Source organism: Zonotrichia leucophrys, chromosome 14 (assembly GCF_028769735.1).
Source record: "Zonotrichia leucophrys gambelii isolate GWCS_2022_RI chromosome 14, RI_Zleu_2.0, whole genome shotgun sequence".
Lineage (NCBI taxonomy): Eukaryota > Metazoa > Chordata > Aves > Passeriformes > Passerellidae > Zonotrichia > Zonotrichia leucophrys.
Genome location: NC_088184.1, coordinates 676,613 through 698,374, shown reverse-complemented (window position 1 = coordinate 698,374; position 21,762 = coordinate 676,613). Strand labels below are relative to the sequence as shown.

At 57.8% G+C, this 21,762-nt stretch overlaps 1 protein-coding gene across 5 annotated transcripts in view; it reads left to right on the top strand.

The window, feature by feature from the left end:
* The first annotated feature begins 1,555 nt into the window (after positions 1–1,555).
* Positions 1,556–21,762, top strand: part of NTN3 (netrin 3) — a 33,348-nt gene continuing 13,141 nt past the window's right edge. Inside the window, exons 1-4 of one of the 5 annotated variants that reach the window (XM_064726234.1) lie at positions 1,556–1,681; positions 2,491–2,602; positions 11,410–12,408; positions 18,740–18,928. In XM_064726234.1, the coding sequence (XP_064582304.1) occupies positions 11,439–12,408; positions 18,740–18,928 (1,159 nt within the window). In that variant the 5' untranslated portion in view covers positions 1,556–1,681; positions 2,491–2,602; positions 11,410–11,438. Of the gene's footprint in view, positions 1,682–1,731; positions 1,858–1,944; positions 2,080–2,490; positions 2,603–3,024; positions 3,293–9,840; positions 9,974–11,409; positions 12,409–18,739; positions 18,929–21,762 lie in introns of those variants that run through there. The other 4 variants (XM_064726231.1, XM_064726230.1, XM_064726232.1 and 1 more) reach the window with 4 other exon arrangements.

The following is a 21,762-nucleotide window of genomic DNA, read 5'->3' as shown; positions in this document are numbered from 1 at the left end:
TGACTGGGAGGCCTAGCTGGCACCAGATGCTGTGGTTTCATGAGGCACAAGGAACAGGAATGGATGCAGAATGGGAGCTTGCAACAGGCAGAGCTTCCTGCAGACCACAAGGTGACAAACAACACAGCGTGCTTGCCCTCTCGTCCTGCCAGACCTGCCCAGGAAGGCAGCAAACACTCGGCGATGTCAGCATGCTGAGGAACACCAACTGGGTCTCAGTCTGATTCCTACCTCAGTGAGTGTTCCATCCCTGCTGATGTCTGTAGCACTCCCACTTACCAAACCCAGATTCACATCTTTCTCTCAGGCTCGCCATCGTATAAAGAGGGAACAGGGGAAACAGGGATTCAGGAAACAGCTTCTGCCCATCTCAACTGGGTTTTCACTGAAGTAATGCCTGTGGAGAGCAGTCCCAAAACTTTTCCATATGGTGGCCAGCACTTCCAACATCATGTTTGAGTCACGGGAGGCCAGGGGTCCAATGGGTGTGAAAACAGCAGCACTGAGGTTGCGGTGATGCAGCCCCCCAGCTCAGAACCACCCTGGAGCAGCCAGGCCAGGCTGGGTCAGCATCACAGCTCCTGTTCATGGTTGTCCTTGTGTTTCCTGGTGAAGAAAATGCCTTCAGGTCCATCCCTTGGACAATTCCTGCTTTGTGTCATTTCATGATCTTCTAGCCATGCCCCATTTTGCCTTATTGCCTTCATCATCCCAGCCTGTCCCTGGTGCCACACTGTCCTGGCAATGCTGGGCCTTGCTCTGTCCCACAGTGTGATGTGATCCCACACGAAGCAAACATTGGCCCTGCACTAGCATCCTATCTGGGATCTGCACTGGAGCTGCTTTTATGGCCTCTGGCTTGACTGCCCAGCTCTCCAAATGCACAAGTGTCCACGAGAGAGACGGGGGGGCTACAAAACACTCATAGCATTGGACTTAGAGCCGTGATGTTTCCCTGCTCATGGCACAGGTCTCCTCTGTCCTGGTGACTTCACACTTGTTTATCCACATCCCTGCTGCTGGAATAGGAGGGGAATCCTCTTTAGTGCAACAAGGCAGAGAGCAGCAAACAGCAATTCCCCTGGGGCTCGCGGCCAGCTGGGGTCTGCTCCTGCAGCGAGCATCTGCCAGCCGGCTGGGAAGCTGCTCCTGCAACCTGCTGCCCCAGAGCAACAGGATGTGGGAAACCGGGGGTCCCCGGGAGCAGGGAGATGGTGGGTGGGGGCTTTGAACATAACGGGTGGGCACTGTGCTGGCACCTTGCCCTTCTTCCCACCTCCGGTGCTGCAGTCTTCACATCCATTGCAAGGGCAATTGCAAGAGGATGTTCACCAGGCCAGGCTGGCAGATGTGGGGGCCGCAGGGCTGTGAACACGGCCCCAGTGAGAGAGAGAATCTAGGTCCGAGTTTCCTGCTCTCCTCCACCGCCTTGCACAAACTGATTGAATTAGTTTCACCTTTTTCGTGGCCCGCTCGCAGGTGGTCTGGGGATAGTGGAGCAGCCCCCGCGGGCAGCCCGGAGGCAGCTGCGCTGGGTACGTAAGTGCCCCACTTCTCTCCCTCCCTCCCCAAAAATCAGAGACCAAGGGCGACTCTGGTGCAGCAGCGCGTGAAAAGCCCCTGCATCACGGGATGGAGCGGAGACTCCAGCTCTCTCCTTAAGAGGAGCTGCTTCCGCCTGGTAAATGCCTCATTTGCTTTGGGAAGCAGAGGGAGAATAATCGGCCGCCTTGGCTGCGGCAGCGCTGAGCCCTCGGCGCGGTGGGCTACGGCCGGCAGCCACCCGCACTGCGCGGGGATGGACCCGCCGTGGGCTGAGCGAGCTCCCGCCGAGCGGCGGGGCCGGCCGGGCAGCAGGTGGGACCGCGGCCCCCGGGACCCGCGGGGAAGGCTGGCCGGGGGAGGGCTGCCCGCCGCTGGGGCGGCCCCGCTCCCGCCCGGCCCCGGCCCTGCCCGCTGGGCTGCCGGCGGGGCGGAGGGCGGAGGCAGGGCTGGCAGCGGCGGCGGGCGGCGCACACGCACACACCTCCCTGCATGTGATTAAATGGCTCGAAATCTGCTTCTGATTTCCTCGGGGAGGTGACTTTTCCCTTCTTTTCAACCCGGGATTTATTGGAGTCTTTTTACTCCACGTCCAGGCGGCGGTCGGGGCTCAGTTTCTCCAATTCTTGCTTTTCTTTTCGTTTTTATTTTTTTTTTAAGGGGTGTTTTTTCTTTTCCCTTCCTCTCCTTTTTCGCCCTCCCCTGCCGCTTCCCCCTCCCTCCCGCAGCCGAAGCAGCCGCGGGCGGTACGGTGGAGCGGGCGGGAGCGCGGCCGGCTGCGGGCACGGCGCTGGGACCCGCCCGCACCGCCGGGAGCAGCGCTCCCGCTTTCCACTATTTCGCCTTATTTCTTCCCCAACGCACGATTCCCTGGAAATTTGTTATCATTGTTTTTCCCCCCACACACCCTTTTCTTCACTTTTTTTCCTTTCTTCGTGCTGCGGCCAGCACCGGGAAGGAGCTACCCCTGCCCGCCGTCCGCCCCGCCGCGGCCCCGGCTCCTCTCGCCGCCGCTCCAGGACCTGTCGCCCAGACCGGCCCCGCTACCTGCCTGGCCGCGGTAAGCTGCGCTCCCAACTTCCCGGCGCTCCGGGCTCCCGCTCTCCTCCCCACCGCTCCCTCCCTCGTTGCCTTTTATTCCTCCTTCTCCCCCCGCACTCACCCTCCCTTTATTTCCCTTTCCATCCTTTCACCGCCGAAAACGGGACCTCCCCGCAGCGGGGCCGCCTGCCCGCCGCCGAGCCCGCTCCCGTCCCCCGGCAGCTCCGGCCGCCGCCGCTCCGCACTCTGGCCCGGCCCGGCCCGGCCCGGCTCGCTGCCACCGCCGCCCGCAGAGCCGGCCCGGCTGCTCTCGGCGCTGCAGGGAGCCCGCAGTGTCGCAGCCCCGGCCCCGCTCCCTGAGCCGCGGCGCGGGCAGCGGCGGGAGCCCCGCCAGGCCGAGCCCGCGGTGCCAGCCCCGGCTGACCGGGCACGAGGCTCGCACGTGGTCCCCTGCCCGCCGCTCCCACCGCGGGCCCCGCTCCGCCGGCACAAAGCCACCTGGGCGGGCGGCACCGCTCCTGTCACCGGCCCAGGCCGGGTCCATCGCTGCTCCCTTCCGAGCACGGCTGCCCCGAGACTCCCTGCGGGCTGGGTCGGCTCCCTTCGGAAACGGCTCCCGTGGGATGTGCTCTGCTCCACGGCAGTTCTGGAGCCAGACTGGGCGAGACCCTCGGCACTCCGAGCACCTGACCCTTGAACTACAGCTGGGGTGAGAGTTCCGGCCAGTGAATGTGGGAGCGAGAAGCTTCACGGGAAGGGAAGCTGGGCTGCATTTGGTGGGTTTGCTTTTGCTTTCCTCTCTTGGAGCTGCTGAAATCTCATTTCCTCAAAACACTATCCTGCAGTTTCCCTGGCCCACTGGAGAGTGGGTGGGTGGAAATACTTTTCTTGGGATGAGGGCTAACTGGTGTGATGGGGACGTGGTGCTTGGCAGTCTGCTGTGTCACCAAGCAGGGAGGGTGAGGAAGGGCAGGAGTACGAGCTGCTCTGGCAGGGCTGGGTCCTGCTGGCTTGATGCTCATCTAGGCAGCACTTGGGCATGAATACTCCTCTCTCAAGGGAGCTCATCCCATGAGCATATGGGATGTAAGCCAGGCTGAGCATCCCCACCTCCATCCATGCCATTTGTGTTGGACCAGTAGCCAGGCTGACAAAAATCTGAGTGCAGACATGGATGTGCACATCCTGCATGACTGGAAATGCCACAGACCCTTCTTCCCCGGCCAGGTTTGCTGTTGCCTCTCTCTCAGAGCTGGGAGAGGCTGGAGCTCTCTCTAACCCGTGGAGAGGGATGTGGGTTCGGCCGTGTGCTGGAAACAGCCTCCAAGGTGTTTGGATGGATGGATGGATGGATGGATGGATGGATGGATGGAGGGCAACTTTTTTCTGTGTTTCTGCAATATCCCATTTACAAAACAGAGGGAGCTGCTGTGCTGCTCTGACACCTGTTTGGAGAGGGCTGATGAGGGGACAAGAGATCTAGCAGTCCAAGAGCAGGGTGGGCTGAAAGGGTCCCAACACCCCTTCCTCTTCTATCTGTGCGTGGAAGAAAGGTCCCTGCAGAGAGGAGGGCAGGTGTAATGCCAGGCTGGGAAGGAGCTGATGTGTGTCTGCAGGCTGTGGAAGAGAGAAGCCTGGCCTAGGGATGCAGCTGAGCACAAAATGCTCACCAGAAATGCAAGCTGCTAGGCATCCAGGCTGAGGAGCATTTCCACCACTCTCTGAGCACCAGAACAATTGTGTTTTCAGTCTGGGCTGGATGGAATGGAGGGCCCACCTTGGCTGGCTGCCGGCAGAGTGTGACTCTGAGAGGAGCTTTCCCCAGCCCTGAAGAAGGAGGTGAGCACCAGTGCACACCTTGGGGGGTGTGCTGAGATGTCTTCAGCAAGGAAGCAGCCCAGCATCTCGAGGGTGTTGAGCAGCACCTCTGCCTCCTGTTCCCCCACCCTGGTTAGCCAGGCCCTGCCCCATAAGGAAGCAATTATTTTGTGCCCCTTGGAGCCCCTCCCTGAGCCTGCGCAGGACACTTGCACTCGGTATGGAAACGCGACAGATTTTCCATATTCCACTTTGCCCCGTGATGTTTAAAAACGTACACGACAGCTTCTTCCTAATGCTGCAGGCTTGGCTGGCACTCAAGCAATAACAGACTGTGGGACACCAGGGGCATGAAATATCGTACCAATAATCAGAGAGGGGGTAGAAAAAAATGAGATGTCAAAGTGCAGTGTGTTTCCAGCCCGTTGTTGTGAGCCATCCTCTGCCCAATGTGAGAGATCTTTCAAGGCTGGCCAAATGTTGTCATTTCTGAATACCATTTTAAATATTCATCCAGACTATTTTCAACATCTGTGCCCGGCATGTTGTGAAAATGCAATGAGGGATGTTATGGAAACCAGATCACTTTATTCTCATATGGAGTGGAAAGGAGTGGAAGCAATGAGGACTTCTGGACTGGAACTCTGAGTTCCCCAGTTCCACCGGCAACTTGCATCCGCTGGGAAAACCCTCTGCACCTTGAGGGATGTTGCTGAGACCACTCAGTAGAACCAAGCGCTGTGGTAGGAATGTGCAACAGGGTTCGGGAGGCTGCAGTGGGGTTAGAGTTGAGGAAAAAAACACTTAACTGGTCAAGACGTAGTAGAAGTTAATTAATGGGGTAGAAAAAAACATAGAATACCCTGAGTTGGAAGGGACCCACAAGGACTATTGAGTCCAAATGCATCCAGGCAGTGACTGCTTTTCCTGCAAGATCAAGGGCTTCAAATGCCTCCTTAAGCTGCTGTTGCATTGGGAACTTTAGGAGGAGATCTCCAGCTTGCAGTAGCCAGGGGGTGCAAGGAGCGTTGCAGCAAAATGGGTCCAGGCTTGCATCATATGAGTGATACTGAGCTGAAACCTCCTCTGCCCCAGAGCAGGACCACCTCTATCCAGGGGCCAGTGGTGAGCAGAGTGGGCATGGGGGAGCCGGCAGGACACCTATGCTGGGCGTTGGTCCCTCCTTCCTGTGGTCAGCATGGCTTATGAGTCACAGAAACTGGTGAGCGGGGATGTGTCTGAGCATCCTGCATTTGACAGCTCCATGCGCGTAGCAGCCTAGCCTGGGGACTGTTTGTTTACGGCGGATTTCTTTTTTCTTTTATTTTTTGATTGTTTTCGATAACCTTGGAAATCCAGGCTCTGTTGCTGCCTTTTGTAACATCAGGCTGCAACTAATTCAAGCCAGGCCAGATCCTGACCACAGGTATGCCAGTGTAAATTTGAATGGAGCTGCTTACGTCTTGGTTTGGCCCGATGTGAATGGAGTTACTTCGGGCCGATGCCAAAGCACTGAGGTCAGAATCTGGCCCATCCTTTCCTGTGTGCAGTGTAATTTGTCCGCGTCTCCTGGCACCGCCGGGGTATCGTATGGCTTGTGTAATTCTGGCTCTGACCTGCCAAGAGTGCATTGCAGTATCCATCACCTGCAGGGCCTGCTGCAGGAAGATGCTGCTGTGTGATTGCCCCCCTGAGCTGTGCCCGAGGGGCTGTGCGCAGCGGGCAGCCCTGCGGATGTGGGGCCATAAGCACTCAGAAGCTTCTGATACTTAAATATCAGGAGGGATGAGGGAGCTTGTAAAGGAAAGTGAGGCATCTCCTTTGTGCCATTAGCCGTGTCCCAAGTGGGCACCAGTTGCTCCATTAGCGGCTGGGAAGGCGATTAGCACTCCCAGCCACACTGCATCCCTCCAGCTTCTCCCAGCACACACTCCCTCCCTCTGGAAAGCTGAGCTGGACCAGTACCTTGGCTCCATGGAGTTTTTCCTTTCACTTTAAATACTTCTCAGTTGTGTTTTTATATCCCAGAAACACATGGAATGATTTATCCACGGCCGGAGCAGAGTTTGGGCCTGATTCTGTTTGTTGGCTGGAGGAATTAAGCTTCCTAAAGCTGGCATCGGCATGGTGGGAGAGGGACTGGGTATCCAGGGACCCTGGCAGCCCCCCAGGATGGATCTTGTTCATGGGCTGGGGCAGAACTGCACAGGGTGGCTCCCACAGCACATGTGGCAAGGGGGTGCAGATGCCCTCGTTACAAAGGGCCTGTAACAAGGTGGAAATGTGCAGATTGTAGCAGCAGATACACCCTGGTTAAGGGACATGCTCTGGTCATTTGTGCCTGGTTCAGCTTCTCTGAGCACATAATTTCTCTTCTACTTTGGGTCCTGTCCCATCCTCCCAGTGGCTTCCTTCACAGAGGACATCTGAGGTGCTGGTGGGCTTTACTGGGGATGACACAGCTCAGGAACGAGCAGTCCTCTTGAATCAGTCTTACCCAAGAGTCTTAGTTGTTGGACCCCCTCAAGTACTTAGGTCCTTTGGTCCTTGCCCAGGAATCTCTGCCTCCTGATCCATGGATTTTGCTGTGTGTTTGTGCCTCATATGTGTGGGTGGCCCTATCCCTGCCCCATGCTGCACCCAGGACCTGATCTCTGCGCACAGGCCGATGCAGCACCTCACGGGGACCAGTCATTCCCATCTCAACCAGTTCCAAGCGAGGCCACGTCTTTTCCTCAAGTGATGCAATTCCCCCACGCACTGTGCTGTCCTGACCTGGAGGAGAAATGCAGTGGGCTGCAGCATGGCAGCAGCATCAGCGCAGGGGCGTCAACATGGGGAGCAGCAGAGGTCCCTGGCAGGAGCGCAGCACCATTCCCCTGTCATTCCTTGGGGCTCTCCCATCCCTTTCCAGGGCAGTGCTGGCTGCTCAGCTTTAGCCATCACCTGCCCTGTAAGCCCACATTTTTCCAACAGCAGAGCACCACTCGTGCCCTCCCCTCCACCTTAATTAGAGAGGGCTGCTCCTGTGCTGCAAAGGTCCTGGGATCAAATCTGGTTAACCTGCTTCCCTCCCTGCCATGTGTTGTTCTACCTAATCCTGTAATTACTTCAGCAAAGTTGCTGTGGCCCCGGTCTGCCAGGTGGTGATCCTGGGCCTGCTGTAGGCACCAGCATCCACATTGTGGGAAGTTTGCTCTCCTTGCCCTGCCTCACCTGCTACACTTGACTCATCCTTCTGTTTTGGGGACTAAGCACCTACCCCACGGCTCAGCATCGGGAGATCCAGAGCTCCAGGCATGCATCTGCACCCAGGATCACCCTCAGTGGCACTGCCTTCTGCAAAGATGATGGAAAAGAAGCCCACAGTGGCCTGGAGCATTGTCCTGACAAGTCTCCCACAAGGCAGGGAAACACTGCTGATCGCTCTGGGAAGTGTGTGGTTGTAGAGAGAAGGGGTGTGGAGGTGTTGGATGTGGAAGCTCATTTTTTTTTAAAGCACTTCTGAAGCGCTCTGGCAGCATGACTTCCTTCCAAGCCGCACGGCTGTTAGCATTCCCGGGGTGGAGGAGTGAGGAAATCGCCCACCTCAAAAATGCAGCCGCTTCTGGGGAGGAGCTGGAGGACAGCCGCTTCCTCGGGAAGGGTGAGCCCGCATTGCCCCGGGCCATGGCTGCTGCTGGTGGCAGGGACCTGGCAGCCACCCGAGAGCCTCGCTGGGGACACCTTCGGGATGCTGTCCCCGGGAAAGGGGCTCCATTGCCCATGTCCCTCCTCATGCCGGTTCCAGGAATGAGCTGGGCTGGATTCAGCACCCAGGGATCATCTCAATTCTTTCTGCTTAGTCAGCAGTGTCTCCATTTGGTCTGAACCAGGGGCAGCAAAAATGGGAAGTAGAAGGGGGGGGTGGTGCAGATGGGGACCAGGGAGAGAAATACCCACTCCCAGGCCTCTCTGGCAGCTTGCCGGCAGTCCAGGGTCATGTTGAATATGCATGAAAGGGAGCAGATTGCAGCTTGCCCTCCTCTCCAATACGGAGGTGAGGCCCACGGAGACCACTGGCCCCAGCTCTCTTTCAGGGGGATAATGGGGTGAGCTGAGCACGGAGCGTGCGTGCCTGTGTGTGGTCCTGCAGATGATAATGATTTCCACTCCTGCCCTGCCTCCGCAGTGCTGATGTGCTGCTGAGCCACTGCTGGCTCCCCGGTGGCTGCTCCCCGGCAGCAGAGCCACCAAAACTCTGACACTGAACCTCGGGGACTTGTGCTTTGGTAAGACTGGCCGGAGGGACAAAGCTCCCCACTGGGGCAGAGAGGATGAGCAAGAGATGCTCGTGCCCCCGTGCCTGCCTAAACCAGTCGTAACCTAATCCTGGGTCCTAGACCTGCTGCTCTAGTGCTCATAACAGCTTCACCTGTGGCCTCTCCCCTGGCTACCAGAGATGCTGTCACTTTCCCCTGGACAAGGGTTTCCCCATACCTTTGTGTCTCACCGGAGAGGAAATTAAAAGACCTTTTCTTGAGCATGTCCCTACTCCTGTCACCTTGCTGCCGCATAGCAGAGAGGAGGTGGAGGAGACTCTTAGTTGGCAGGGTTTAGTAGATGTCTTGTTCCATACATCCTGATTCTCCCTGGAGTGGATGGATGCGGCTGCTGAGGACCCCTGGGGGTTTCTCCTCTCTCCTCGTGGTGCAGAGGTTTTCCCATAGGGTTGTGTCCCTGCTAGTGCTGCCCTGTGGGTGGTGGCATGGGAGGTGATGGCTGCAGCACCTGACTGTGTGCCCTCTGTGGGACGTGCAGTTGGAGGGGGAGAGGGCTGGCAGGGCTGAAGGTGCTGTGCTGGCTTCTGTGGGTACGTGCACGGCCAGGTCTCGCCAGGCATTGAGGGGGTCCATCAGCAGCCCCTTTACTGGGTGAGAGAATTCAGGAGCTGGGCTCTGCCAAGGGGCTGGCAGGGCTTTGTGCCCACTGTGCTCTGCTCAGCACCAGGCAGGCGCTGGGGATCATCCTGTCAGGATTGTGTTGGGGTTTCACCAGCTGCAGCCTTTGCTCCACAAGCAGATGCAGGGTCTGGCAGCAGCCATAGCTTCATCTCCTGCCCTGGAGGCAGCTGCCTGCAGTGGGGCCAGAAGTCCCAACAGGGCTCTGGAGGCTGCCTGCAGTGGGGGAATGCTCCTCACTGCCTGGTGCTCATGGCATGGCACCTCCTGTGCTGTGGTGGCTGCTACATCTCTGCAGTCTCTAATCTTGCAGCCACACTCCTCAAGCAATGCGTTCTCAATGCTCTGGGTACTCCAGGGACAGTATCCTTTGTCTTGCTGGCAGCCAAGACACCAAGCCATGGGCTGGCAAGTCCCCAAAAACATGTCCTCTGCAGCATTGTGGTAAAGCTGGAACTGTGCTGCTGAGGTGATGCAGGGACCACCAAGGGAGCTGCCAATTTTTCACATCTCTTTTTCCATCAGCAGAGGATTAAGCAATGAGGAAACAGCACGGAAGTGGCAGGGGCAGGTTTTGCCTTGGGGAGGATATCCCAGGATGGGCTGAGACCCCTGTTCCCATTGCTGCCTTGGTAAGCACAGGCAGTGGCTGCTGGGCTGAGCGTGGCTGGGCAGGGAGAAGCTTCCCCTCATCAGTGGTTTGGCAGCCTGGAGAGGCTGTTTTCTTCCACAGCCATGGCCCCTTTTTCTTTGCAAAATGGAATAACAAAACAAAAAAAGGTCCTGCATCATTGAAATGGGCTCTTCCTTGGAGCCTCCTTTGGCCAGAGGGGGCAGCTGGACAGGCAGGAGTGGCCCGGGGGCTGTAGGTGGAGGCTGGAGCTGAGGATACTGAGCTGGGTCATGCAGAGCTTTATTCCCCAGAGAGAACCACAAGTCATCCTGTAAAGATTTACTAGAGGGAGAGGGGACAGTCAAGGGACCTCCTCCTCCTGCCTGGTCATGGCATTGGGCTGGTTGGAGCTGGAGGACTTGGCTTTGGCACAGCACAGCCCACGGGATGGCAGGGCTGATGCCATCCCCCCATCCAGGAGGCTCAGGGGTCTGCCGTGGCAAGAACAGGACATGGCAAATCTGCATTGTGTGGAAGGTCCTTCCTGCATTCAGGGCCAGCAGGAGGGAACGTGACCTCCAGAGCTCTTCCACTCTTCAAGCCAATAACTCAGGAGATGGGCCACATCCCCTGGGAGCCACTAAGCTCCCTGGCCCTGTGCTGCAGCTGCTGAGAGAGGGGCCCAGCCAGGTCCTGCATTTGGTCCTGGCCTTTCTCCCAGTCAACAAACAGACCCAGAGCTGGGTTTCTTGGGGGTGAGGCCAGAATTACTTCCTTTGCTGCTGGGTAGTGTGGCAGAGGAATATGAAGAAGATCCAGCCCCTGGCTTCGAGAAGCCACTGTGCCAATAGGCAGCAAAGAAAGTAGTGGTGTGTTCAGGAGCTCCAGGTCTTCATCCCAAAGAGCTCCTGCCTCTTGCACAATGAGCCTTCAAAGTGTTTTTGCTGCTGTTTGTCCTGCTCTGTCAGGAGCTTTTGTGCCACAGGTGGATAACTTGGCATATGCAGCTCCTGTTGCATCTGAAAGATCTCCCCTAACTCTTCCCCACCACCAGCCCTTGTCAGCCATGCAGTAACAGAGTCTCTGAACTGTGACACCCAGGGCTGCTGGCAGACAGGAACATTCCTGTCACCACAGGACAGTTTCTAAGAGGCCAGGGAAGGGATGTACCCCAATTTCAACCCCTTGCACCCAAAGCTCAGGCCCTTTTCCCATTTCCATGATATTTCAGTCCTGCTGATGAGCAGTGAGGGATTGGTGTGGATGAGACATGAAGTAATTGTCTTCCTGTCCCACTCCCAGGATACTGCATCAGTGGATACAGGGTGGGAAGATGGATACAGGTGACAGACCAGACATGGGGGAGTTTTCCATCCCTTACCAGCCCTCCCAATACGGGTGGTGCTGTGGCCATGACACTGCTCGTACCACACACTCTTGTTCTTCTTCCTTCAGGGAGGAGCCACTTCCCTCTCCCCAGAAGGATGGAGGTCCTGCAGCTCCTGCGTCTGCTCCTCACCACTGCCATGCTGGGCCTGTCCCAGACAGTGAACCCCTTCGTGGCCCAGCAGACCCCCCCAGACCCCTGCTATGATGAGAGCGGTGCTCCTCGACGCTGCATCCCTGAGTTTGTCAACGCTGCCTTCGGGAAGGAGGTTCAAGCTTCCAGCACATGCGGGCGGCCCCCGACACGGCACTGCAACGCCTCGGACCCGCGCCGAGCGCACCCGCCCTCCTACCTGACTGACCTCAACACCGCCTCCAACATGACCTGCTGGCGCTCAGAAACCCTCCACCACTCGCCCCAGAACGTCACCCTCACCCTCTCCCTCGGCAAGAAGTTTGAGGTGGTCTATGTCAGCCTCCAGTTCTGCTCGCCCCGGCCCGAGTCCACCGCCATCCTCAAGTCCATGGACTACGGCAAGACCTGGGTGCCCTACCAGTACTACTCGTCCCAGTGCCGTAAGATCTACGGCAAGCCCAGCAAAGCCACGGTGACCAAGCAGAACGAGCAGGAGGCGCTGTGCACCGACGGCCTCACCGACCTCTACCCGCTCACCGGGGGGCTCATTGCCTTCAGCACCCTCGACGGGCGACCCTCGGCCCAGGACTTCGACAGCAGCCCCGTGCTCCAGGACTGGGTGACGGCCACCGACATCCGCGTGGTCTTCAGCCGCCCGCACCTCTTCCGTGAGCTGGGCGGCAGCCGGGACGCGGGCGAGGAGGAGAGCGCCACGGGCTCCACGCCCTACTACTACGCCGTGGGGGAGCTGCAGGTCGGCGGGCGCTGCAAGTGCAACGGGCACGCGGCACGCTGCGTCAAGGACAAGGAGCAGAAGCTTGTGTGCGACTGCAAGCACAACACAGAGGGGCCCGAGTGCGACCGCTGCAAGCCTTTCCACTACGACCGGCCCTGGCAGCGCGCTACTGCCCGTGAGGCCAACGAGTGTCTGGGTAAGGCATTTTAAATGTTTTTGTTTTCTGGGGCTGAAATGCTAAAACAGATCATCAGGGTAGGAAGTGATAGGTGCTGAGCCAAAGCAATGGAGTGTGCTTGTCCAGAGATGCTGGGGAGCATCCCCTGTGCTGGAGGATTGGGAAAGGCTCAGCCATCTACCTTGTCTCTGCTGCACTTGTCCTGTAAGAAATGCAGTGATTCCACCATGAGCCAAAGCACCAAAACCCTCCCAAAAATCACTGGTGTCTTCCAGCCAGTCAGCAGACCTCAGTGTGGGATGCCCCTCTGGGATTTTTTCCCTTGGGCAGCAAACTAGCTGTCTGTGGGCTGGAGGGGCAATCACAGCAGTTCCCTGTGAGATGTGCTTGAGGACAGGGAGCAGACAGAAAAGCCTGGCAGAGGCTGAGGTTCCCAGTTTGAAATTTCATCCTTCATGTTCAGTCTGTGTGGTGGTTCTAGCTTGTCTGTCCTTGCAAAGGTTTTTCTAAGTTAGAAATACTGTCACAAAATGAAACATTTCCAAAACATCAAATGGGTATTAGTTGGCTCTCCTGCTCCTGAATCTTTATGGGATTTTGGTGGTGAATTTTGCTTTTTGTCCTGCTTTGGGATGGAGCTGGGGAATGCCAGAGCCTCCCTGTGAATGTCTGGGAGAGGGAGGAACAGCCTTTTGCTCCTCCTGGACAGGAGCCCAGGTCTCAGGGGGTGGCGGGAAGATGGAGACAAGGGAGAGCTGTACCATTAATCAGCCTCTGAAAGGCTCAGTGGATGTGCCAGAGGTCAGAAGGACTTGTTAGTATTTGTGATCGATGTCTTGTTGAGAACCCAGCTGTCCGCTTCAATATACACATGTTACAGCAGATTTCTTCTAAGAATGGCTAAAAAGGCAGTGGATTCAAAGCAAGTGCTGGAGCTGATGCTTTAAGCCACCTCATGCCCTGTGGGAACGTGTCAGCCCTTGTGTTATTCCACTTGTTTCAGAAAGATGAGTTTTGGAGCTCAGAAAAAACCCTCCCCTTGTAACCCTGCCCGGGTTGCTGCAGGTCAGGCACGGGAGGCCTTCAGCAGGTGTGTGAGCCCACAGAAACCCCCAGGACACAAGGAGGACCTCACCCCACTGGCTGCTCCCTTGTGTCCCCCACCCTGCAGCTGCGTCACTACCTCATCCTCCAGTAAAGCAGCGCGATAGCAGTGGAGGCGGCTCTGCTGGCACAAAAGGGGTTAAACCAGAAGAGGCTCATTTTTGAGTAGCATCTGCAGGTTTTCTGTCCGTCTCGTCCAGGGCGGGGTGCGGGTCCCTTGCTCTGAGCATCCAGCCCCCAGCTGCGTCACCCTTTTGGCAGATGAAGCTGCAAAGATAAACGAGAGAGGGAAGGGGAGGCGGGGCCGCAGCGCCATCCCTTCACCCCCCCGACAGCCCCGCACACAAAGACCCTTCCCCGAGCCGCGTGTGAAAGTAGTTTTTTCCTGTTGATTCGCTCCCCTTCTTTCTCCTTTCCCTCTCTCGGGCTTTGTGCCCTCTCTGAAGGGACCTGAAAGAGCTTCTCCATCACCCGCCTTCGAAGGGCTTAGCGGCTGAAAGCTGGATTAGCTCCCCGAGCCTTCCCCTCTGTGCCTTTCAACAATGACATCTCCCCAGCCAGCACGAACAGACGCAGCAATTAGCACCAATTAAAAGGAGAGGCTGCCCGGGAAGTTCCCTTTGCTCAGCCTGGGGGCTGTGGGGTTTCGGACTCTGTCCTGTGGTCAGACAGCGCTGATGCTGGCTCGTGGTGGTGGATGTCGGACGTGGCTGGGGAGGGGGGGGGAAGAAGAGGAGAGTGGGTGGATGCAGGGGCTTGGCAGCTCAGTGACAGCCCAGGGGCAGGGTGGGGGATCGCAGCGCCCTGAACGGGGATGCGAATGGATCCATGGGGCTGGTACAGCTTCAGGTCATGTTGGGGTGTGTCAGCTCTTGGCTCTGCGCTCCCCAGCACTCTGCATGGGGGTTTTTCTCAGCCCAGTGCATGGGAGTCTCTGCCTGCTCCAGCACGGGGCCAAGCTGATGTCCTACAGCATGACACGATGCTTGGACATGTGTCCAGTCAGCTGGAGGTGAGGACAAACATTTGTTGTTTCAGCAGAATTTGTGCCTCTGGGAAACGCGCAGGCGACGCAGGCAAGGACTGCCCGAGGTCTGGGCACGGGCACAGGGCAGAGCCCCAGCCCGGCGGCCGTGGGGTGGCTGTGGCTTCGTGGGGACATCGCTGTGCTGCAGTGTTGGGGGTCAGCACGAGTTTGGCAAGCAGGGAGGCTGGGGGCTGTCGCAGCCAGGACAGTGACAGTGGATTTGCCAAGCTGCTGGCTTGGCAAGAGGGCACCGTGCCAGCTTTGTGCCGCAGAGCGCACGGCCCCGTGCCTGCTGGTTGGAGATCATCGCCCGCAGGCACGGGAGGCTCTCCTGACACAGCCCAGGGGCTGCGTGAGCCTCAGGCAGCTTGCCCTGCCAGTAAGGGATGCTCTGTGTGTCCAGGGCAGGGAATAGGGACTTGTCCCCACCAACGCATCCCCCCAGCTTTTGGCCTGGGAGAGGCTGTGTGAAGGATAATCCCGGCAGAGGGGCTGGCAGGAGCAGGATTGCCAGAATCCCGGGGACCCCCCATCTTTATCTGTGCAGACTCACACCTCCACCGCTGCCGGTTTCAGGCGCACCCCCGAGCTGCTGGGGGCAGCCCGGCCCCAAACACCCGGCCCGGGGAAGGAGGGGAAGCGGATTAGCACGAGGCAGTCACTGGAAGTAATTGATGCACTCGCTGGTGATGCGGGAGCCCTTGTTCCCTTTGTGGCCGCCGCGGCAGGAGCACTCTCCGGAGCACCAGGATAATGCCCGGGGCTCGCTTTGATCGGGGCCTCGGCGGGGAAGGGGTGGCGCTCTCCTGGGAAAACCTCGCAGGCTGCTCGGGGGAGGGATGTGGTGTTCCACCCGGGATGTCGGTGTCTGAAAACACCAATCCCGGCAGCGGTGGTGGGATTTGGAGGATCACATGTAATTCCCTTGTGCCCTGTGCCCCTTCATGTACATTTTCCCTTCCATTGGGAGTTCCCCTGACAGGGTTCTCTGCACCTGCTCCCCAGCAGACGTGCTGGAAACGAGCGAGTTCCCGGCAGCACCAGCCACGCTCCTTTCCTGGGGAGCGCAGGGGAGGGCGATTGGCTTTGAGAGGTGGGCAGGAGGGCAGCATGGCCCTGCCACCCCTGTTTGGAGACCCCTGGAGCACAGGGGGAGGGCGATTGGCTTTGAGAGGTGGGCAGGAGGGCAGCATGGCCCTGCCACCACTGCCTGGACACCCCCGCCCCTCCAAGTCACAGCGGATCAGGAGTGCAGGGAAGGCGGCCAGGCCTCAGAGGAGATTTACACTTGTCTGACCATCCTGACTCCTGCTCTGCCCGGGATGGGGCTGCAGTGTCTCGGCCTTGTCCCCGCACCCCTGGGGGCTTCTCCTGCTGCTGCTGCTGCTTCTTGGCAGGAGCAGAGTGAGCGCCTCTCCCGCAGCACCTTCCCCAGGACGGAGGGACAGTGTGGATGAAAGCAAAGGGGCTGTTCTGCTCTCGGCTGCCGTGGAACCGAGAGGTGCGGCCTCATCCTGCCCTGTGTCCCAGCCAGGCTCTCCTCCAGCCAAAGCAGGGGCGTAGCTCAAATCCGCTGCGGGTTGGCAGCAGCAGCAGCGGGTCTAGGGTTTCGCTGATCCGGCTGCCTTCCCTAATTATTCCCAGGGAACTTGTAGGGGCGGTGAGCCCTGCTCCTGCCCTGCGGGCTCCACCGCCTGCCCCACGTGTGCCTCGGTGCATGGTGCTGCCTATCCCCTGCCAGGGTCTCTGTCCCAAAGCCCCTCGTGCTGTCATTCCAGGCTCCTACATCTGCAGTACCCTGGAGGAGGAGGAGAGGTTTTAGGGTGGCCAGGGCCTGGGAAGGGGTTCAAACATCATCAAAAGGGAGACAAAAGATTGCTCCATTGCAAGGTGTCAACGTTTAAATCAGTCTATTATTGCAAATTATTAGATCTTGTGATTGTTTAATTGATCATATGATTGTTTAATTGGGCATACTGTACAAGGGCGGAAGCAAGCTACCAGGTAATTAGCCCCAAACTGTGCAATTAAATTCTTATTAATACCCCAAACAGCAGGGAACATTCAAGCCTTTAATTAGTGATTAACGGGAGACAGACAGAGCTTACAAGTGCCTCAGTACTGAGGAACAGTGAGAGTATTTAGCAGGGTAAGGGGGGACCTGTCTGCCCTGATTAGCTCTGGATGGCTGCGCCAGGGCGTGAGGGGATTGCCATGCGTGCTGTTGTGACCCTGCCCCAGTGGGGACAGCCACCCAAGCCGGGGTGGCCAGGCCCAGCCAGGTTCCCCTGTTGGCTCTGGAATCCCGGCTTGGCAGCTTCTGACACCATGCCTGCAGGAGAGGGAACAATGCTGGGCCACCAGGGCAGGCTTCTTCCCCAAACCAGCTCCTGGCATCAGCAGAGGGCCTGCAGCACGTCCTGAGGGAAATGTTCTGGGGCAGATCAGGATGTGCCAGGGTCAGTGATGCCAGGAGAAGGCCCTGCCAGTACTCTGTCACCAATTAAACTGGCGGCAGAGAGGGACTTGCACCGAGGGCAGCAAATCATTTACCCAAGAGTTCTCCTCCACTGCCCGTCGCCTCCCCTCTGGGCTGCCAGCCTTTCTCCTTCCCCAGAGGGTGCTGGGGGCATTCCAAGAGGGACACAGAACTGCCTTTTGGGATGACCCCACTTGCCTTTCAGTGCTGCAAGGGGAAAACAACGCCTCTCTCCTCCCCAAAACTGCTCCTTTGCCACAGTTCTGTGGCAAAACCCACGTTGTCTTGTCCCTGTCCCATTATCTGGAGCCTGCAAGGGCACCCTGGCTGTCAGGATACTTCACTGTGTCTCTTCCAGCTCTGGCAAAGCCTGTTTGAATGTCAACATCCCCAGTTCAACAGCATCCTCTGCTACCTGGGGCCTTGGGCAGTATTTGCTGCTTTCCCCCCACACACCGCAACCCAGAATTTGCCTTAAAAATCCCTATTTTCCACTGTCACCAGGGAAAAAGAAAATAGCTCAAAAGTAACAAGCACTACAGCCACACGGGGTGTTATTTTGATGCCTGCCATGTGATTTCTCACTAATCTCATAACTCAGGGGAGCTCTGGGGGCAGCTGAGGTTTGAGTGTGCTGGCACTAACCTTCTGCTCAACTCATGCCTCCAAAACCCTCTTTTTTACGGCTGGGGCTTGCTCTTTGTCCCTGCAGCGTGCCCATGGCCGGGGCAGGCCAGGCCGTGTTTGATCTGTGCGGGTGAAGCTCCGCTGGCTGCGGGGAGGCAACTTCACACAGCCAGGCCAGGCAGTTAAATCTGGGCCGACACGTTAATGAATTTCACAGTGCGCCTGGAAAAGCTCTCACCCAACCTCAATTTACCAGCACGGGGAGGGGGCCGCGGCTGGGGGAGCAGGGCGCCACGTTTTGCCAGAGGAAATCTTGTTCCCATTATCTTTTTGCAAGAGTGTTAAGTTGGAATAGGCAGTGCTTTGCCTTTTTATCTCACACACATGGAGCCGGCCGGGAGGGCTGTGTGCTTCCCGGGGCTAATTTCTGCATGCACGTGTAAGGGTGTGCAGATGTTTCTGTGCACATCTGTGTGTGCCTGCCTGTGGGCACGTGTACATCTCTGGGGGGGTTTTGGTGTATGTCTGTATGCACATGTGTTTGTGGGTGCAGTTGTGTGCATGTGTGCTCGTGCATGTTTCTGCATGCACACACGGGGATGTGAGCACACAGGGGCTGCTGTGTGGGTTTCTGTGTGTGTGTGGCTCATGCACACAAGATAGAGCCATAAAGAGTTGGAGGCTCGGTTGCAGGGGAGGGCTGTCACACAGCCTGGCATGAGGTGGGTGGTCCTGCTGGAAGGCCGGGTGGGCTCTGTCACCAGAGTAGCTGCCAGGGAAGGGGCAGAGGGGACCATGGGGCTGCAAGTGCTCAGATGGCACCACCAAACCTCCTAGCTGCAGCCCCCCATCCCACACTTGCTTCCCTTCAGCCAAGTGGTGCCAGTTCCTCCTACACGTGTCCTTTGTCCTCTGCCCTGACCCCACGGCACCGGCCCCACGGGGTGGTGGTGCTGCACATCTGGACAGCACGCTGGGACAAGCTGTGCTGTGCTGTGTCCATCCCAGTCCCAGCACAACCCCCATGCAGTGGAGGACACCAGGGCAGCTCCAGCCCCCCCAGAGGTCCTGAATCTCACCTTCAGCTCTCACCATCTCCCCTTCCCTCACAGCCTGCAACTGCAACCTGCACGCGCGGCGCTGCCGCTTCAACATGGAGCTGTTCAAGCTGTCGGGGCGCAAGAGCGGCGGCGTGTGCCTCAACTGCCGGCACAACACGGCGGGCAGGCACTGCCACTACTGCAAGGAGGGCTTCTACCGCGACCTCAGCAAGGCCATCACCGACCGCAAGGCCTGCAAGGGTAAGCTGGGGCTCCTGGGGGCACAGGAGGGACAGGATCTCTCTCTCGGTCTCCTTGCTCTCCCTTCCCGTCCTTGGGATCTCCTTCTGCTCACTTTGGCAGCTGCAGGTCAGCTCCAGCCACCACCACCACCCTGATCTCCTCTACACCCCAAGGGCACCGGGCAGGGATGGCACTTTGAGCTCAGCATCAACTCGAGGTGGAGGAGGATCACTGGAAGGGAGAGAGCAGGTTGCCAGGAGCCTGGGAGGGCTCTGGTGTGCTTGCAGTTACTATCTCCATTGGTCAGTGTTTGGAGAGATGCTGGGGAGGTACAGAAGCAGACGTGACTAAATGTCCTGGAAACCTGTCTCTGATATGGATGTTGTCGGTATTCTTGGAGCATGGGTTCCCTGCTCTGGAGGGCTGGGGATGCTGGTGAAACTCACATCTCCCAGGTGGGCTGTGGGGCTGGACCCCATGTTGTGATTTTCAGCTGTGGGATGGCTCTTGGGATCTGTTTTTGGGGAGATGCTGGGCACTGTGGCTCCTGGTGACTGGCCTTGAGCTGGCCAGGAGCCACACTGGCTCCAAGCCATCAAACTGCAGCTTGACCTCTCAAGGTGCCTAGCCTGTGCCAAACATCATGGGACCTGTACCTCTCCTCTCCCTCCTCTTAACTCCTGGCCAAGCCTGCCTGGTTCCTCTTCCCTCTCCCTGCTCAGCCTGTCTATGGAGCCTTTTCAAAACAATAGTTTCACCAAAGAATTTGAGATAAATCACCCTGCCTGTCTCTCAGACTGTTGAGATCCAGACTGGAACATCAGATGGGCAGGAAGTCAGCCATGGCTGTTCAGAGGCTGAGAATTCATACCTGATCCCTGTTTTTCTGTCTTTGATTGTGAGTCCCTCCTGGAAGGGAGAACAGGGTCCCTCTCAGATCTCTCTCCAGTGCATTCTGCCCCACATGGGCACCAGGCCCCTTCCCTTCTGCAAGAAAATGCTCGTGTGTTCATGGAGGGCCTTCAGGAATTCGTGGTGCTGGGTTTGGACCACTGACATTGTGGGCATGGACCCGAATTGAAGGATTTGACTTTTGGGGCTCCCCTGTCAGGTGCATTAGTGGTGTTGGAGGCCTGGCTCATTCAGGCTGGGATATAATAAAGGAAAGCCCTCCATTGCCTGGTGTGTGCCAGTGCCTCCTTTTATTCTTGCCACTGCCAGGAATGCTTGAGAGGATGGAGTGAAGGGAGGAACTTCACTCCGTGCAGTGTCACAGCGGGAGTGGGGCTGAGGGGGCACTGCCAGGAGGAGCCCTACCTGCAAACAGCTCATTAGCAAACTGAGCTAATCATTTCCAACAACCCAAGCAGCTGACTTGACATGTCCCCCTCACAGCCGGTGTTCCCAGGGTCCACAAGCTGTTCCACCCCATGGCCTTGGCCAAGCCATGCCACAGCTATGGCTGGGGGCATGGCAGCCCCTGGCACCACACCACTGATGCAAATTGTGCCAGGTGTCAGCCAGCTCCCAAGCTGTGCCAGGGGACAGCATCCTCAGGGTGACACAGGGGAGGCACTGGGAGAGAGGAAGAGGAGGAGGCAGAACAAGGCATGCATCCTAGTGGTCTATGGCACAGCATCCTAGATTGTGTCCTATTCCTAGGAGGTGTCCTGGCTCTGCTGAGGCCAGGGATGGATGGCAGCAGCCCCCAGCTCCTGCTGCAGCACCACCAAACTGGGGCAACTGCAGCAAAATTCTCTTTTCCATGAGGATTCTGTCAGGTGCTGAGGGCTGGCAGGCAGCCCCGGCTCTGCCCCAACACTCGAGAGGCACCGGGGTGGCTGTGCTGCCTCCACCTCACCCTTCATCTCCTGAGGCAGCCCCTCACCTCCCAGCCCTCCCCGAGGAACAGTTCCTGCTTTTCTTTGGGTTAGGGAGGGTTAGGTTGGATCTCAGGAAAGGTTCCTCCCCCAGAGGGTGCTGGCACTGCCCAGGCTCCCCAGGGAATGGGCACAGCCCCGGGGCTGCCAGAGCTCTTGGACAGGCACCAGAGTGCTTGGACAGCGCTGCCAGGGATGGACAGGGTGGGATTGTTGGGGTGTCTGTGCAGGGACAGGAGCTGGATTCAATGATCGTATTTGGTCCCTTCTAGCTTAGGATATTCTGTAATTTTCTGACCAGCTCCTTCTATTTTTGCTCCAAAACTGACACAATACCAAGCAAAGTGGACGCCCTGCAGGCATTCACCTCTCCAGGGCCCCCAGCACCACTTCTCTGGGCATTGAGGGGCTCAGTTTCTGATCCAGATGGGAAAGAGAGCACTTACCAATGAGCAATAATAGAAAAAAATGCCAAAACCTATAAAAGCAGGCTGGATATGGCTGGGGCCAGGGAGGATTACTGAATATAGCATGGTTTGTGGGAGCAGGGCAGCTGCAGGTTGCAGTGTTTCCCACCTGGCTATGGCTTAAGCCCTTCTCCTTGCAGGGAATGGGGGAGGCAGAGGGGGCCTGGCCGCTCCCACCTGCGTGTGCCCACCATTTGTCAGTGCAAGTCTTGCTCCACCACCCTCACAGGGCAGTAATTGTGCAGCATTACAGTGATGGAAAGTATCTCTGATGCAAGGGGACAGGGTGGGCAAAGCATCCCAGGATGCCCAGGATTTGATGGGATGGTGTGAGTGCAGATGCTGCAGCACAGGAGAAATGGCAGCCAGCAGTGCCTGGGCAGCAGAGGAGTGGGACAGGAGCCCCCTCAGACAAACCCCTGTCCCTGTGCCAAGCACGGGCAGGGCTCTGCCAGGCTGGCTGGGGGATGCTGCTCACGGAGGGCTGGCAGGGTTTGCTGTGCTT